This window comes from Lipotes vexillifer, unplaced genomic scaffold, assembly GCF_000442215.2.
Source record: "Lipotes vexillifer unplaced genomic scaffold, Lipotes_vexillifer_v1.1 scaffold639, whole genome shotgun sequence".
Classification (NCBI taxonomy): Eukaryota; Metazoa; Chordata; class Mammalia; order Artiodactyla; family Lipotidae; genus Lipotes; species Lipotes vexillifer.
In genome coordinates, this window is record NW_006786377.1 from 1,485,509 (window position 1) to 1,503,587 (window position 18,079).

General features: G+C 41.9%; 1 protein-coding gene across 1 annotated transcript in view; it reads left to right on the plus strand.

Annotated features, from left to right (window-relative positions):
• SYNE1 (spectrin repeat containing nuclear envelope protein 1) overlaps positions 1–18,079 on the plus strand; it is a 385,453-nt gene that overhangs the window by 158,281 nt on the left and 209,093 nt on the right. Inside the window, exons 57-69 of the mRNA XM_007458743.1 lie at positions 58–201; positions 527–682; positions 2,153–2,317; positions 3,823–3,995; positions 5,428–5,581; positions 8,279–8,422; positions 9,215–9,379; positions 13,500–13,817; positions 14,522–14,677; positions 14,833–15,003; positions 15,623–15,949; positions 17,248–17,400; positions 17,713–17,880. Coding sequence (XP_007458805.1) covers positions 58–201; positions 527–682; positions 2,153–2,317; positions 3,823–3,995; positions 5,428–5,581; positions 8,279–8,422; positions 9,215–9,379; positions 13,500–13,817; positions 14,522–14,677; positions 14,833–15,003; positions 15,623–15,949; positions 17,248–17,400; positions 17,713–17,880 — 2,394 coding nt within the window. The remainder of the gene's footprint in view (positions 1–57; positions 202–526; positions 683–2,152; positions 2,318–3,822; positions 3,996–5,427; positions 5,582–8,278; positions 8,423–9,214; positions 9,380–13,499; positions 13,818–14,521; positions 14,678–14,832; positions 15,004–15,622; positions 15,950–17,247; positions 17,401–17,712; positions 17,881–18,079) is intronic.

Sequence of the window (18,079 nt, forward strand, 5' to 3'; positions counted from 1 at the left end):
ATTAACATTTGCTTTTTGGGTTTTTTTTGGTCCCTAACACTATCCAAAACCTCATAGAATCTAAAGATCCAAATGAAGGACTTTGAAGTAAGTGCTGAGCCTGTGCAGGAGTGGCTGAGTAAAACCGAGAAGATGGTGCATGAAAGCAGCAATCGCCTGTATGATCTGCCGGCCAAGAGGCGGGAACAGCAGAAGCTGCAGGTGATCAGCCCCTCAGCCCGTCTGGCCAGCCCCCATCTACCATGCATTCAGATCAGAGGCACGCGAGCACCCTAGAGTTAGATTTTGCCGTCCTGAGATAGAGTGCACCTGTCCCCAATTTCAGATGTCCTGTTTTCCAGCTTTCCTTTGAGGTGTGATTTGTCCGGTCCTGTAGTCCACACTGTGTGTAGCTTGGAAATAATAACGCGCCTTCGGGGCACACCTATCACTCGCCCATGTTTGTTTCCTCGGTCTTGCGGCCGAAGCTTTGTCTGCGATGTGCTCTTCCCCAGCCTCTTAATAGTGACTTGCTTGTGCTTTTCAGTCTGTCCTTGAGGAAATAAACTGCTACGAGCCTCAGCTCCACAGGCTGAAAGAGAAAGCTCAGCAGCTGTGGGAGGGCCATGCGGCCAGCAGGAGCTTTATGCACCGAGTGTCACAGCTGTCTTCTCAGTATCTAGCTCTAAGCAATTTAACAAAGGTAACGCCTGCCATGTGCTGTGTGTGAGTGTGGGCCCGGGGCCCCGGGGCAGGGCTGAGGCGTGTAAGTGCTCTCCCTAGCCTTGCAAGCCCAGCCAAACATTTGTGCTGCATCATCTCAACATGTTTGTCTGAAAAGAGCAAAGGAGGTTTCAAACATCGAAGAGACTTCCCATCTCTGTGATTGCACAGAATATTCCCTTTAATCCTGAAGAGGTCTGTTCCCCAGAGCTTTTATCTTGAAGACTCAAAGCATAAACATAAGGCAGAATTCACAGTATTGTGTCTAAAGATACGCAGATTAAATTACTTTAGAAAAACAGGAATTCAGAGCAGTTTAAATTTACTTAGTGGACTACATAGAGTGAGTGGGGGATCATTTTATCCATTTGTCTCAATTCTTTATATTCATTACATAGTAGTCAAAGATGTGTTGATGGAGAGTTTCAGCTCAGATTCTAGAACAGAGCTCAAAATTGACAATGATTCCTATAACTGATTAAAGCACTTTTCTAACAGCTTAGAAAAATTGTAAATGGGATCCCACAGTGACCTCACTTAGAGCATTCAGCAGACTCATCTTGAACTTTGTAGGGCCGGCCTACCTTGAACTTTATGGCCTTGTAACATTTGTTCCCTATATTTCCCTTTTGTATTTCAGATCTGAGAATGTAGGAAACCTGCTGTAACTTGGCTTTGCCTGTTTTAGTGTGGGCTTACTCCTGGCCTGCTGTTTGCATCCCCAGTAAAACATCATTGAGACAGCCAAATAGTATAGGTGCTGGAGTAAAAGAGTCTGTGTTTACACCAATGTTTTTTACTTTTTTTGTCTTTAGAAAATCTGGCACATACCTGAAATTAGAATAAATTAAGGCCATCTTTCTATTCCTTTGTTTATTTAGATACCAAAAAATCAATAGATACTCAAATGCTTTAAGAGCTGACAATTATATTCATAAAATCTTCACTGTTGCATATAAGCTTTAATCACTAAAACCACATGTACGGTCCCAATTTGGGGATATTACAGAATCTCAGATAATTGTTTTTTTAGAACTGGCTACCTTGTAGGTCATGTGGGTATGTGCTATCAGTTGAGCCAAACGTGATCATGTGAGAGCAGAAGTTACCTCAGTGGGCTTCCCAGACAAGGGGTGAGGAAGACATTAATGAAATTTCTGAAATTATATCCCAGTTGTCGTAAAGAAGAGCAGCGAGTAAGCCGAGGGTCACTGAATTGTCATTGTCATCTTTCTGCCTCTCGACCCAATTTTTCTCATATTTTTACTCTTTAGAAAAGCTATTTCACATCTCATAGATTCATACAGCCTTGCGCCGTATCTGTGAGCCTGTGGACCTACTGCTGATTGCAGTTATTTGGAACAAAGGGTTAGCTTTATGATCTGAGTAGCTTCAGGGTGTGAAGTTTCTGTGGAAGGGACCGCTGGAAAACGATTTCTGTCATTTCCAGGGGAAAGTGTCAAGACTGGACAGAATTGTCACAGAACACAATCAGTTCTCCCTCGGGATTAAAGACCTGCACGACTGGATGACAGATGCGGTCCACATGCTGGACTCTTACTGCCACCCGACCTCTGACAAGAGCGTGCTGGACAGCAGGATGCTCAAGCTTGAGGTGTGCCTTTTACCCAAAATGTCTCTCATTTACAGAATTTGTTTTTCTCAGAAGTTCTCGAGTCTCTGTCTGGTATGATAATGTCACACTCTGTCCATGAGAAATCCAAGAATTCTCCGTGGATATGATCCTGTTTGCATAGGGCACTCCTGAATCGATTGAGCTCAGATATACTCTGTCATAAATACTTTACAAAAATTAAAATAAAATAAGGAAATTTCCTGGCAGTCCAGTGGTTAGGACTCTGTGCTTTCACTGCTGAGGGCGTGGGCTCAATCCCTGGTTGGGGGAATAAGGTCCTGCAAGCTGCACGGTGTGGCCAAAAAAATAAAAATTAAAAAATAAAAACATTTTTAATAAAAAATAACAACCCCAAAATGGTTACTTGCTTGATATAGCCAGTTAAGAGGCTAGTTTCAAATTACATCACAGGCACATTTATTCTGAGAAATACTTGGTTGAAACATTTTATCGGGCAAAACCTTTCCCATCTTGTTCAACTCACTTGCCTGCCTGTATCAGTTAGTCCGCCCTTCCCCCATCACAAGATATTAGTTCTGTGTTAGTTTACGTTTGTGATAAAGCAATCATTCTGCATTCATTCACCTGTCATTTGTACACTGGGTGTCTTCTGGGAGACTGGCATTGTGCCTTGATACCAAGATTCAAAAATGAATAAAATATGGTCATTGCCCTCAAGGATTTCATTGTCTGAGGCTGGAGGCTGAAACACGGAAGACAGTAATAATAATTACGGTGCTATGGACACACAGAGGAGCGGAGCTGGGCAAGGGGCATCGGGTGGAGAGTTGAGGCAGGTTTCTCAGAAAGCCTGATACCTCAGCGGAGATTTCAGAGTGGGACCAAAAGAGCAAAAGCTGAAGAAAGCCAACAGCATGGTATGTGAGACGTTACTAGCAGTTCTTTCCTGCTGCAGCAAAAGACGATGGCCATGACTGGCTGAAGCTGAATCTGTAGGGATTGGCAAGGTCCAGATGAGAGAGAGAGATGAAACTTTACCTTTTAGGTGATAAACACCAGTTTTATAATTTTGAATTCAAAGATCCTTCTTATACAGAAATAGAAGAGTGCTTGTGAAGAACTTGAAATATATAAATTAATATATAATATGAATTAAGCTATTTCTTTCAGTTTGTTGTATGAGAGACCTTAACCTTTACAGAGCTCTTCATCCAGTGACCTTTGAGGATTCAGGAATCCTATTGTCATCTATTTTTCTCTTATTAAAAAACAGTAAAATGAAACTTCAGTGGAAATTAGGGATTATTCAGAGGATAATAATGACCTGAAAGGCCAAGGTCACTCAGGTGACTGGTTACTGGCACCACCAGCAAGTGACTCTCCCGTCCTCCACCTGGTAAGCCTGAGAGAACTGGGGCTCAACCCGACTGCAGATCATCTATCCACAGGGACTCTGAAATATTTAAAGCTAGAAAAATGTTAAATAAGCAAGTGACAAAGGACTCCTGTATGTGCTTTTACAGGCTCTATTATCAGTGAAGCAGGAAAAAGAGATCCAGATGAAAATGATAGTGACCAGAGGGGAATCTGTCCTTCAGAATACCTCTCCGGAAGGCCTTCCCGCCATTCAGCAGCAGCTGCAGAGTGTGAAGGATATGTGGGCGTCCCTTTCGTCTGCAGCGATTCGTTGTAAAAGGTTAGTGAAGCTGAAGGGCTGCTGTGAAGTCATTGCTAAAAGATCTACAGGGTAGCTCAGTAACAGACTGTCCCAGGGTTCTCGCTTTCTCTCTCTCTCCGCCCCCGGGCCCCAATCTCTTTCTCTCTCTCTATTGCCCTGCTCCGTTATTTTTGCCTCCCTTTCTTCCTTCCTGCTTCCCTCCCTCCTTCCTTTCTTTTCTCTTTTCTTCTTGGAACAAAAGAAACTGGTAGGTGCGATCTTTCATTTAGGTTGAGCTGCAGTCCTATGTCTGTGTTTTCATATAACTACATGTTTCTTAGTGTTGATGTTCACTGCTTAAAAAGTCAAAAGATAAATACATGTTTAATCATGTGAAGATATATTAGTTAAAACCAGTCAGTTTACTTGGGAAGTAGCCCCAGAAAACACCAGTACATAGTGGGAACAACACGTGAGAAAGGGAGGGCAGCCAGTAACATGGGCAGCTGGAGCTTACTCCTGGCAGGCGTTGCTGGGAGCCAGTGTAGATAGAGCGTGTCTGGGAATTACCCATGGAGAGCAGGGGAGCTGGAACATTTATAAACTGCCGAGTCAGGCAGGCAGTCGAGGATTGCCTCCAGGGGACGACAATCCCTGGCATTTCTTGCCTACAGTGCCCTCAAGCTGAGAGGGCACCAGGGACCAAAGGATGCCCTCGGGCCAAGAGGGCAAGGAGCTGGCCTCTGGAGGACCGGTTGGCAGCGTAGTGCAGGGGTCTGGTCGGAGGGTGGAGCGCAGAGTGTCTGCTACAGAAGGGTTCAAGCCTCTTAGTAAAATTAAACACAAATGATTAACGGAGTTAAACGTGTAACATCGGTATTGAGAGAAGGAAGTGCTTAATTTATCAGTAAGAGAAATCATCAGGTTTTAATAATTAGACCAATTCAGGAAGTGTTAGCCTATATCATTTGTGATTTTCTGATTTTTAAATCTCATGCAAGATAGTGACTATGCTTGTTCTTGTTCGGTTCTTCCTTCCTTCTTTTATTACTTTTTTTTCTCTCCTCTGGATGTCCTACTCAACTTGATGGAGTTAAATATTGCTTCTCTTTCTGCCCTGAGTCTTGGCTCCGAAAAGCCTCGCTCAGGGCATCTCTCCTGGTTTTGTCTTCAGGCCTCTCCCAGTGTCTCGTGTGACCTGGTTACTGACTCCAGGTTTTATATCCAGTCCCTGTTCTCCACCCGCTGGCCTGGACTTCACTGACCCTTGCTTCTCAAGGCTGTGCTTGCCAGGGACCCAGACTCGGATTTGATAAGCCACAGCCATTCAGCCCCTCTCAAGCCTGCCCCGTCCTGATCTGTGGGCTTCCTGCTGGGGGCGTAGACAGAACCAACACAGTGATAGAGATCAGACAGGTTGAATGTACATGGCTTCTCAGTGTAGATTACTGTCCTTTCAATTACCTTTCAGTCAACTTGAAGGAGCTCTTTCTAAGTGGACAAGTTATCAGGACGATGTTCGACAGTTTTCCAGCTGGATGGACAGCGTGGAGGCCAGCCTAAACGAATCCGAAAGGCAGTATGCAGAAGTGCGGGAGAAAACAGCCGCTCTCGGCAAAGTCAAGGTGGGACCTGGATTTCAGATTCCATTTGTTTTCTGACAGATGCTTCAGAATTGCCATAGTTGTACAGAAATGTGCTCACCTGAATCCTAGGGCTGTCCACATAGGCAAACTCTATTTGAGGGGTTTACTATAATTTCTAACGGCTTCTCAACCCAAACTTTTGTTTGTGGCTGTTTTGTTAGTGAGTGAAAACGTCCTCTTCCAGGAAAACCTCATAGACGCATGTTTTATGTTATATTTAAAATTTGGCAACTTGTAGTAGCTTTTCATATCTTCAGCCTGCTCATCATTCGGAAGTAAAAGTACTTTCTTTTCTATCACATCCTTTTATATTTCTACTTTTGTATATTTTTCATAATGCTTATATCAGTACAGTACTACATGTAAAGATTAATAGATGGATAGATTGATGGTAGATAGATAGATAGGTAGGTACTGGAGGTATGTTCTTAAACCTCTTTTTTGCTGATATTAGCATTCACACATAACATTTTGGAAACCTTGGATTTATTCATCCAGGGCATATTCATTGGATGGCCTGTTCTACCTAAAACTTACTGTGTCCTAAACAGTACTTATTATCTCCTACCCCAAATCCTTCACACTCCTATATTCCCAGTGTCAGTTCTTTTGTGTCACCCCACACTGAATACCCGAAACTGGGAACCTTGTTTCCCCACCTCCTGCTTTCTTACCCCCGCTTTGAATTAGGCAGTAGGTCTTGCTGATTCCAATTCAGAAATGTCTCCTGACTCTAATCTATCCTTTTCCTAAATTGCAACAGCTCACCTCGTCTCTTGTCTCCATCTCCCGTTATCTTCATATAAAGGTGAATGTCTCTCTTTCTTGCCTGAGAGTTCCGTTGCTTCCCACTGTTTACAGTATCATACCAATCTCCCTCCTCTAGTTTGTAAGAATTTTAATAATCTCTTTGCCAGCCTCATTTTGCTTACTCTCCCACCCTCCTTCCACCCTTGTGCCAGCCTTACTGTATTTCTCACTATTTCCTGAATGTGCCACATTAAATGGAATTAAACGATTCCATGCCTTTGCAGAATCTCTTCCCTTTTTCACAGAATACTTTAGCTGTGCCCCGGCACCTGGCAACCTTCTACTTACCTTTCTGAGTCAGTTCAGAAGCTATCTTTTCTGTGATACCACCACCACCCGAGGCTTAATTAGTTCTTCTGTTTTCTGTTGTTCATATCTCTTTATCAGTTTTATAGAATATATGCTTACGTACCTCTCTCCCTCAGTGGATAAAGATGCTTAATTTTCTTTTTATCCTATGCATTTGGCTCTCTGTCTGACACAGAGCAAATGCTGAGTAAAAGTTATTTGAATAACTAAATGGCCTTACGTGACCTATGCCAAATCACTTAACATTTCTGGGTTTGCATGAGTGTTTGCATCTGAAAATTAATCTACTCATAATTATCTACCCATCGTATTGTTATAATGATCTATTGCTTTATTAATTTTTCATCTATTCAATAAATGCAGGCATTGTGCTCGATTCCAGGTTAATAAAACAGACAAAGGTTGTATTCTGCAGGGGACACCTATACTCATCCGTGAATGCATGAGTAAACAAATAATTATAACTGGTGATAAGTGCCCTGAAGAAAAAACTGCATGTTATGAGAGAGAGAGTCACTGGGACAGGGCAATTATGGACTGCTTGGAGTCGGGGGAGGGGGAGGAGAGACTGGAAAGGCGTCTCTGAAATGGTAGCCGGAAATGATGCCCTAAGGAATTTAGTGCAGAGAAGTCAGTCTGGGGAGGAGGTGTGAAAAGAGCATTTCAGATGGAATAATCAGCACGTCCCTGAGGAGGGAGAGAACCTGGCTCAGATAAAAGGGAGCTAGAAGAAAGGCTGGGTGTTGCTGGAGCCGAGAATAAATGGATGGCTGTTGCCAGGTGATCTGGCAGAGGGGCCAGGGACCAGATCCTGCATTGCCATGAGGGTGCTAGCCTGTGGATTTTCTACTTGATCCTGACGGCCTTGGGAAGATAATCAATGTTTTAAGCTGGGGAGTGACATGATTCCCTTTAGAATCTTACAATCTTTTATCACTCAAGCTGCTGTGTGGAGTGTGGACAAAGGGACTGGGCAGGAACTGGGGGCAGGGAATCTGCCTAGCAGGATATTGCAAAAGTCCAAGTAAAAGGTGATAGCAGCAGGGGCTGGGGATTTGCAGGAGACAGGAGAACACATGTCAGGATACAGTGAAGAGATAGAACTAACAGGATTTCATCATGGATGGAGGGAGAAAGGGTGACTCCAGTGGTCTGAATTGACCAGCTAGGTGGGAATGGTAGCATTTACTGCTTGAAAAAAGACTGAAGGGGAAGGAGGTTTATTGGTGGCTGGGGAAGGATGGGAATGGACTAGAGCTCAAGAGCCCATTTTTGGACAAATTAAGTTTGAGGTTTCCAAGTCAACTGGAATCAGAATCTCAGAGACAGTTCTGGGCCAGATATCAAATACACCCCCCGACTCATATAGATATAGATATAGATATAGATATAGATATATAGATATAGATTGATGATAGAGTGATCTATCTATCTGTCTACAGATAGATAACCTGAGATCACTTGCCAAGTATGCAGATAAAATATCCTAATTTTAGTAGTACCATTGATATGATTATATGTGCACCAATTCCTTTATTTTTTTTTAATGTTCTCTAGTTATTAAATGAAGAACTGCTGAGCCACAGCAGCTTGCTGGAGACCATTGAAGTCAAAGGAGCTGGCATGACAGAGCACTATGTCACCCAGTTAGAATTCCAGGACCTGCAAGAACGATACAGAGACATCAGAGAGCGGACCAAGGTATGGCTCACCGTGTTCCACACAAACCCACTGAAAATGCAGTGTTTGGAGCTGTGCTTATTTAAAGACTCATTTATTTGGGGCAATGACAGCCTTGTGAAAGCAGATAGAACAAAAAAAATGCAAAATGAATTTTAATACTTTGAATACCCCACTGGCAAAACCCTCAACTATTGTTAGGATATGAAAGTTACTGAAGGAAAATAATTCTCAGTTAAAAAGTCCTAGAAATGTACCTATTGTAGAAAAATTGGGGCAGCTTCATAAGGAAGACTCATAAATTCTTTATTATGTCTGCTGATGACAATTTTCTAAAGCAGGAAATAATCACCAATAATATTTACAATACTGTGCTTTATTTATTTCTTTGTGAACTTTCAGCACACCTTACTTTATTAGACAAAGTACATGAAAAATTAAATCCACAGTGAGTCCAAATCCTCACTGAAGGCACAATATAAGAATTTCAGTTTTCTTCATTAGCAAAAATGTATTTTTATGACAAATAAAGTTAATTCATTTTTTGGAATATCCATGTTACATTTCATAAGGAATTCAGAGATCAGGAAGTTAATTCAAGAAAGTGATCTTTAAGACCCCTTTTACTCCTAATATTACATTTTTTTATATTTTTTGCCTAAATCTTAATGTTTTACTTTTCTAGGAAGCATTCATATTTTAATGACTTAATAATCATGCTTTTCTAAAATTCCAAAAGTGAGTTCTTAAAGTACGTTGAAACTGCGTGTAGAAATGTATTCCCATCTTAATCATCTTACATGCTAACAATAGGAAGCAGTAACCAAGTTTGAAAAACTAGTTCGCCGGCACCAAGAGTATCAGAGAGACTTGAAGGCGTTTGAAACTTGGCTGGAACAAGAGCAAGAAAAGCTTGACCGATATTCAGTTCTTGAAGGTGATGCCCACACTCACGAGACAACGCTGCGGGGTCTTCAGGTAAAGTCAACTTCGTCATAAAACAAAGGAATTTTCATTCTGAATATGGAATCATTATTATTATTATTTTTATTTTTTAATTTTTTTTTTTTTGCGGTACACGGGCCTCTCACTGTTGTGGCCTCTCGCGCTGTGGAGCACAGGCTCCGGACGCGCAGGCTCAGCGGCCGTGGCTCACAGGCCCAGCTGCTCCGCGGCATGTGGGATCTTCCGGGACCGGGGCACGAACCCGCGTCCCCTGCGTCGGCAGGCGGACTCTCAACCACTGCGCCACCAGGGAAGCCCCAGGAATCATTATTTTAAGCAGTGGGAAGTTACTGTGACCTTAAATCCTATAAATAGTTGATATATATTAAGTGAAACCCTAGTAAGGTCTGGTCTATAGCGTTTTGGGACCTCAGTAGTGTATGCTAGTCGAGATCATTTGCTAGGCAGTTTAGACTGAGCAGGGCTGGAACTTGAGGACTTGGTTGAGTTGCTAAGGTGGCCTCTGACAGGAATGGCTCGTGGTCTCATTTATGGTGTTGGCTGGTCCACCTGCCTGTTCCTCCCTAAAGGGTTGAATTAGATGTGGAACACAGCTGCAGGAGTCAATAGCACAAGACACTTCTCAAAATCAAATTGCTGGCACCATCTTAGGCCATCTGGTTTTAACCCAAATCTCCCACATTGCTGAGGATACAGGCCCAGGGACAGAGACCTAGAAAAAGGAATTCGAGGAGCTAGAAAAAGCACTGGTGCTCAGCTAAGCAGTCTGAGATTCAGGGCGAGATGGCAAACCTCATGGGGAAAGTGGTCCTAACCCACTTATTCATTGACTCATTCAACATTTACTGAACACCTAATGTGGTACAGACACTGTACTTGGCTAGCTACTGCAGGTAAAGAAGATTAAACTTTTATTCTTGCCTGCAAGGAACTTGCATTCTAAAGAAATGTGGACCCATTGATAGGTCGTAATGATCTATCTAACAATGTGATAAGGACAATAATAAAACTACTCTATTATTAGGGATCTTATGGGAGCATCAAAGAGAGCCCCTTGGGCTTCCCAAGGGTGGCGCAATGGTTGAGAGTCCGCCTGCCGATGCAGGGGACACGGGTTTGTGTCCCACATGCCGCAGAGCGGTTGGGCCCGTGAGCCATGGCCACTGAGCCTGCGCGTCCGGAGCCTGTGCTCTGCAACGGGAGAGGCCACAGCAGTGAGAGGCCCGCGTACTGCAAAAAAAAAAAAAGAGACCCCCTTAATCTTACCTGGAGAGACAGATAGGGGTCAGGGGGTTCCCAAGAAGGGGAAACCAGGCACACAGAGTAGAGAACAGAGGAAGACCAGCAAGACAACTCCATGTCCCACCAGCTCTGTGTTGGAACTTACTGAACACTGTCAGCTCTTATTGGAATTGGTTCAGGATTGGGCAAGATATACCTACAGCTCACACGAGGTGGAAAAGCAGGACTGAGATGGTCATCACTGGCATATAACATTTCTGGCTATTTCAGTGAGTCTCAGGGAGTGTTGTGTAATGGCGGGAGTGCACGGTTGGGATTAGGGAGTTTGGACTCTGACTTATGGTGAGAACTGACCCTAGGTGACTTTGGCAGAGGTAAACATCTTTGACTCAGTTTTCTCCACAGAGTTGTTCTGAGGAGGGATTAAATGAGATGGGAGAAAAATCTTATTTAAATAATCGTCCATTCATGAAATAAATATACAGCAGAAGTTGAAGAGTCATAGTTTCATTAGCTTATTTAAGGATCTCATCCATTTTATTCTTAATAGTAGCATACCCTGGTCTGCTAGGTTTAGCTGTTGTAATTTATCTTAATGGAATGGACTTGGTTTTCTGGCTGTAACCCCTCCCAGCCCTTCACTCCAGACATTCTTGGCCAGCAAATGCCAAGCTCTCCAAGTTCTGTGTAGGAACTGGACCAAGAAGTCACTTGTCACCAGCAGATGTTTCTCCTGTTCCAGAAGAAAATGTTTCACTTTGGTCAGTATTAATGTAGCCCAAACCCAAACCTAACTCCAACCTCTCAGTTCACTGTGTATTAATTCTTACTGACACTGCCTTATTTTGAGTCACCACAGATGTTAAAAAGGGAGGGGAGGCGCTAAGGCAGAAATTGGTGGTGGAGACGTGACATTCCAACTGCACAGCGGAACTGCATCAGGGTCCTGATGTCCTACAGCTCACTTAGTCATCTGGGGGTCTGCCAGCAGTGTGAAGCATGTTCACAGATTATTTTGCATTTACTGAAGGTTTAATCTGAGTCTTAGAACATATAGATTTTTTAAATATTTAACTATATTTTCCCCTCAGAATAAATACTTGAAATGTGGCATATATATAAGAATTTATCTAACGCATTGATTTGTAGAATAGTGAAAACTGCTATAAAATAGGAAAAGGGTGATATATTAAGAAGAGTAGGGGCTTCCTTGGTGGCTCAGTGGTTAAGAATCCGCCTGCCAATGCAGGGGTCACGGGTTCAAGCCCTGTTCCGGGAAGATGCCACGGAGCAACTAAGTCCGTGCGTCACAACTACTGAGCCTGTGCTCTAGAGCCCGCGAGCCACAACTACTGAGCCCACGTGCCTAGAGCCTGTGCTCCGCAACAAGAGAAACCACTGCAATGAGAAGCCCACACACCGCAACGAAGAGTAGCCACTGCTCACCGCCACTAGAGAAAGCCAGCACACAGCAATGAAGACCCAACACAGTCAAAAATAAATAAATAAATAAGTTAATTAATTAATTTTTAAAAAGGAGATTAATTAGGGCAAGGATCAGTAGACTGTAGCCCAGAACCCGTATTTTAAATAAGGTTTTATTGGAACACAGCCACACCTGTTCATCTGTGTAGAGTCTATGGCTGCTTTGGCACCACAAGGGCAGGGTTAGACAGTTAAGTACTTGCAGCAGATTGTGTGGCCCACAAAGCCTAAAATATTTGCTGTCCAACCCTTTATGGAAAAAGTTTGCCAAACCCTGAATTAAGGAAAGAGATTGTACAAAATTACCTTTAAAAAATTTTAGGAATTTTGGAATAAAATTTCTGTTTGTCATCATTTTGATTAATATTTTACCATATAAATTGTTCTTCTTTTCTATTTATAATACATTCACATTACAACATCCTTGGAGTGATATCATAGCTGAGGACAAATGTATCCAATAGTCTGAACCATATAAGATTGCTATTTCTATGGGTAAAAGTGGTCAGATATGAGCAATTTCGTTGGTATTAAAGATTTTTTAATAATGTTGTATCTGACTAAATATGTTGGCACTTTTAACATTCTTGGTAGGATTTGACTTGGCCCCTTTCAACTTTAGATGATCAGATCAAGTAACACAAGTGTATAATACCATTTTGCCAACATCTTTAAGGATATGAGTTTTTCTCTCTATAAAAAAAGTAGTTTATGCTCTTCAAGACTTGGCTCATACTAAATTTGTAGGGTAAATTTCTGGGACTTATGCTTTGGTGGAGGGAAATGTATTTGTACCTAGGAGTACCTGATGGGCAGGTGTGATAATTCAGCCTTCCAGGTTTGTATGCCCTGTACCCTCCAGGGCCAACTTCTCTTTGCTATCGCATTCCCTAGAACTTCTTTGGCAAAGGATCCCTCCTGAGCAAAAACAAGGTCCATTGTTCTTTTCTCAGCCACACGTGTAGCACTGATCCCATTCAATGTCAAAGCAAGAAACCTTAGGCTCTTTAAACAGATTAGGAGCCCAAAAAAGCCTAGGTTATTATATTAAACAATAACCCTTTAATCACAGTGTTTTTTGCCTGTAGGCTGAAAAACCAAATTTCAGACATTGCTTCTAAGATGACTGAGAAAAATATTTCTCTCGCTATGTGTATTTGTGTGTATATGTGTGCATTCTGATTAATTTAATTGGAAATATTTCAGAATGTTTCTCCTGACTTGGGAGACAGTATGCAGTTTTCGGTACATATTTTTTTGTGTAAGTCGGAATCAAAGCATTCTTTCCTAACGTGAAGTTTTCTTGAAGCCAACGTGAAGGGCACAGTTGGCTTGGGTGAGACATGATCACCTACACGGGTGTAAAATATGAGTGAGGTGTGGCAGCCATACCTTTCCCCTACAGGAGCTCCAGGTGCACTGCGCAGAGGGGCAGGCCCTGTTGCATTCAGTGCTGCACACCAGAGAGGAAGTGATACCATCGGGCATCCCCCAGATGGAGGACCGGGCATTAGAGTCTCTCCGGCAGGACTGGCAGGCTTACCAGCAGAGGCTGTCCGAGACCCGAACTCAGTTCAATAATGTAGTCAACAAATTGAGACTGATGGAACAAAAGTTTCAGCAAGTAGACGAGTGGCTAAAAGCGATGGAGGACAAAGTGAGTCTCAGAAGTGGACGTCAGTCTAACCGGGCAGCCAAGGAGATACAATTACATCAGATGAAGGTACAGCTAATGTAAATTCCTCATCTTTGTCAAAGTAGCAGTTGCCTTGCATAATTTGTTTCCTTAAAATATTTCGTAACTTTTGGTCCAAGGTTTAGCTTTTGCAAAATCTCTTTCTACTTGCAAAGAAATTTGATGTACATTATAATGGAGGATTCTTCTATCAGCAGTTATTTATTAGAATCCTAAGGCAGTCTAGTTTAATGAAATATTTTAGATTTTCTTCCCAAGCTTTATTACCTTGCTTGGTAAAGATACGTGAATGCTAGTGTTGCAGTAATTTGTTTATGGCTCTGATTTGAAGTTGCTCTAATGTACTACATTGACATAATACTTGAAAATTAATTTTATTCTAATTTTTATGTAGCGTCAGTGCACATGATCAAAATAATCCTTAGGCCTCTGGAACTTCTTTTCCTTATTCATCTATTTTAAAATTTATCTAAGTACAACAAAAGATATAAAAATATATGTAATATAGACAGAAAAGCACTCAAACTCATTAAGTGTACATACAGTTTTTATCATGCTACTGGAATTACATTTTCATGAAGGTTTTATGTGAAGTAGTTTCAAAATTATATCACAGAATAAGTATATTCTAACAATGCACTGAACTTGTTTTCCAGTAAGAAGATATATTTATTTGTCTTACTCAAGAATCTGTAAGGTTGAACCTTTCCCTCAATATTGTGTCATTTCAGAAGTGGCATGAAGAAATCACTGCGTACAGAGACGAAGTTGAGGAAGTGGGAGCCAGAGCACAGGAGATCCTGGATGAGAGCCACGTGAGCAGCCAGATGGGCTGCCAGGCCACCCAGCTGACGTCCAGATACCAAGCCCTTCTCCTTCAGGTGCTGGTGAGTGGGCCACCCCTGCTCATCATAGGCCAGCAAACTTCACAAGCCAGATGTTCTTCCTTTCGCTAACTTCCAGTGAAGATAATACGTGTTTATCAAGAAAGGCACTGGCACAGGTCTTTAATCACTGTTCAATTGTGTTTCTTCTTTCGAAGGAACAAATAAAATTCCTGGAGGAAGAGACCCAGAGTTTGGAGGAATCAGAATTATCTTTAAGTTCCTATTCGGATTGGTACAGCTCTACTCACAAAAATTTCAAGAATGTGGCTGCCAAAATTGATAAAGTAGATAAAGTGATGATGGGGAAGAAAATGAAGACATTGGAGGTAGGCATGCAAATATCAGGTTTGTCTCCCAGCTCTTCTTCCTTCACGAGCTGTTCCTGTCTCCCACGTAGAATTGGGAGTGTGTTCATCCCCGCCCAGTATGATTGGTGATCCGTGGCTCATCATTTCACTCTAAATTCCAAGTTATAATCTCTTAAGCCAAAGACTGGCTTTCATTTATTTGTGTTGTGAAGTCATTTCAATGTCTTTCACATGGCTACGCACGAAATTCTTAACTAAGTTCCAGTTTGGCACTAAATATTAAAAGAAAAAAATTATCTCAAATTCATGGCACTGTGCATTAATAGAGTTTTAACTCAGATCTATAGGAGCACTGTTAAGGACAAGAGAAACATCAAGTTCTTCCTTAAGTCTCTGATTTGGAAATGATATGCTGATCAAGACTTTAAAAGACCTATTTTGAAGTAAAGAAGATTCCTGATTGCTGGCAGACCAAATCTGGTTGTAAACTTCAAAAAACATATTTTAAGGAGAAATCAGTGGACTCAAGAATGGGACTTGAAAGGCTGTTCCTTGAAAGAAATAATGCGAAGTTATTTGCATTTATTTGTTTGTTTATTCATTTGTTTGTTTGTATTTGCTTCCCATTCTTTCTCAGGGTTTGCTAAAAGACATGGATAAAGGCCAGAGTTTGCTCAAATCAGCCCGAGAGAAAGGAGAGAGAGCTCTTACATACTTGGAAGATGGTGAGGCAGAGACGTTAAGAAAAGAGATCCATGACCACGTGGAACAGTTGAAGGAACTGACCGGCACTGTCCGGAAGGAGCACATGACTCTGGAAAAAGGCCTTCATTTAACAAAGGAATTCTCAGATAAATACAAAGCACTAACTCAGTGGATAGCAGAATACCGAGAAATCCTACACATTCCTGAAGAACCCAAAATGGAATTATATGAGAAAAAAGCTCAACTATCTAAATACAAGGTAGTGTGTTGTTACTAACTGACAGATGCACGAGAACATCATGTAGGACTGAACTGGTGGGACGTGATTCCTGGTTTGTGTCACCCTTAGTGAGTGCTAGAAAAAGTCCTTAATGTGCCTATTCTGCTGGTGGGGAGTGGTATAGATTTATTTGGCTGGAAACACTACATCAGACTTATTTTTCCATTCAGGAATTGTATTTGTCTGATATTCAAAGGTTGTATCAGTAAATGGAGATCTATTCTGACAGTGTGATCCAGGTATGTGTATCCTCCAGAAAAACCTTCTTGGCATTAGGATCTCACACCTACAGATTTTATCTTTCATGTAGAGTCTTTCCTTCATCTTTTGGTACAGAAGGCCTATAAACTGACCTGTGGTAAATTCAAAATGAGACATCATATTTCTACGAAAATAAATTCTAGTTAACCAACTGTAGTTAAACATCTTAGAAATTAATTTTTGAAAGAATAAATGGTGATGTGGATATCACTATACATGCTGTAGATATAAATATTTCACATGCTCAAATCTGTGAAACAGTTATTGAAGCTTACACATGGAATAGTCTGTTTTCTAAATTTGACCCAAATTATTTAGCGGTATTCTTTAAGAATTACAGTGTGGTGGCTTGCCTCAAAGCGTTTCCTGTCAGCAGCTTTTTCCTACTCCAGCCAGTATGTCTATTCCTGTCCTTGGTTCTTCTGCCTAGCCTGACAGTGTGTCTTTGAAGGTGTTACATAAGAATCACACTGCTGCTTCTTTTTTAGTTCCCTCTGAGTTCTTGATAGATTTAAATAGCACTTTTAGGCCATCATAGCAGCGTTGCAACTGGAATTTGTCTCCCAGACTCCACATCCAGCTCAAGCTGCTATTGATTTCACGAGTCAAAATCAAAAGATAGCGCCTCGCTCCCTTCGTAGAGAATTAAGGTTTACTTCTCTGCCGACAGGAATGAGCTAGAAGCCAGCGATATGAACCACGTTAAACTGAGCCGAATGTAATTCTTTTCCTTACTTCTCTCTGCGCACGTGAAGGGCTATTTGATGTCTTACTTTTACTCTGTATTGAAAAACTGTATTAGCCATACAAAGGCATTCTAAAGGCATTAGAAAAAAAGACTGTATTAGCCATTCTAAAGGCATTCTCTCTTTATTGCTTTATACTCATTAATTTTTAAAGTATATGTCAGATCTTTATTTGAAGTAGATAAACTTATACATGCCAACGTATATGTATATATTCGCCTTGATCACATAGATGAGCTGGCTCTTGTTGTTTTTTCTTTGTAATTCAAGTCACTTCAACAAACGGTGTTGTCCCATGAACCATCAGTAAAATCAGTGAGAGAAAAAGGGGAAGCCCTCCTGGAGCTGGTGCAGGATGTTACTTTAAAGGACAAAATAGATCAACTTCAGAGTGATTACCAGAACCTCTGCAGTGCAGGCAAAGTAAGGAGTGATCAGAAATTCAATACAAATGTGTGTATTTGCCACAAAGGGGGTCCTGACTCCTTTTTATCTGTCAGAAAATTTTAAGGCGTGGTATGGGTCAGTATTTTTCCTTTTATTCAGATGGGCATTTTAAATGGCGAAATGACTTCGTGGGTCGTGTTGTATCTGTTTTTTTTTTCCGTCCCTAGTAAGTTTCTGATGTGTGTAACTCTACCTACCCTATGAGTTTTCCTGGGCTTTTAAAATTATGAAAGTTTTGAGTAGATTTTTGGCTTGAAAGTCACTTCTAACGGACACCTGGCTTCACAGGACCATGTTTGCCGTCTCGAGGTGAAAGTCAGAGACCACGAAGATTACAATGGTGAGCTCCAAGAAGTGGAAAAGTGGCTGCTGCAGATGTCAGGAAGGTTAGTGGCACCCGACCTCATGGAGACAAGCAGTCTAGAGACGGTTACCCAGCAACTGGCCCGCCACAAGGTATGCCTGAGCTTTAAGGAGCTGAAGAATACAGGGTGGCTTTAGCAGGTGTGCCGTGTGCATGTGCGTGCGTGTGTGTGTGAGCGCATGCATGCACCTCTCTGGGTCATAATGACTGCACCTAAAGAATCAGGTCTGAGGGCTTCCCTGGTGGCGCTGTGGTTGAGAGTCCGCCTGCCGATGCAGGGGACACGGGTTC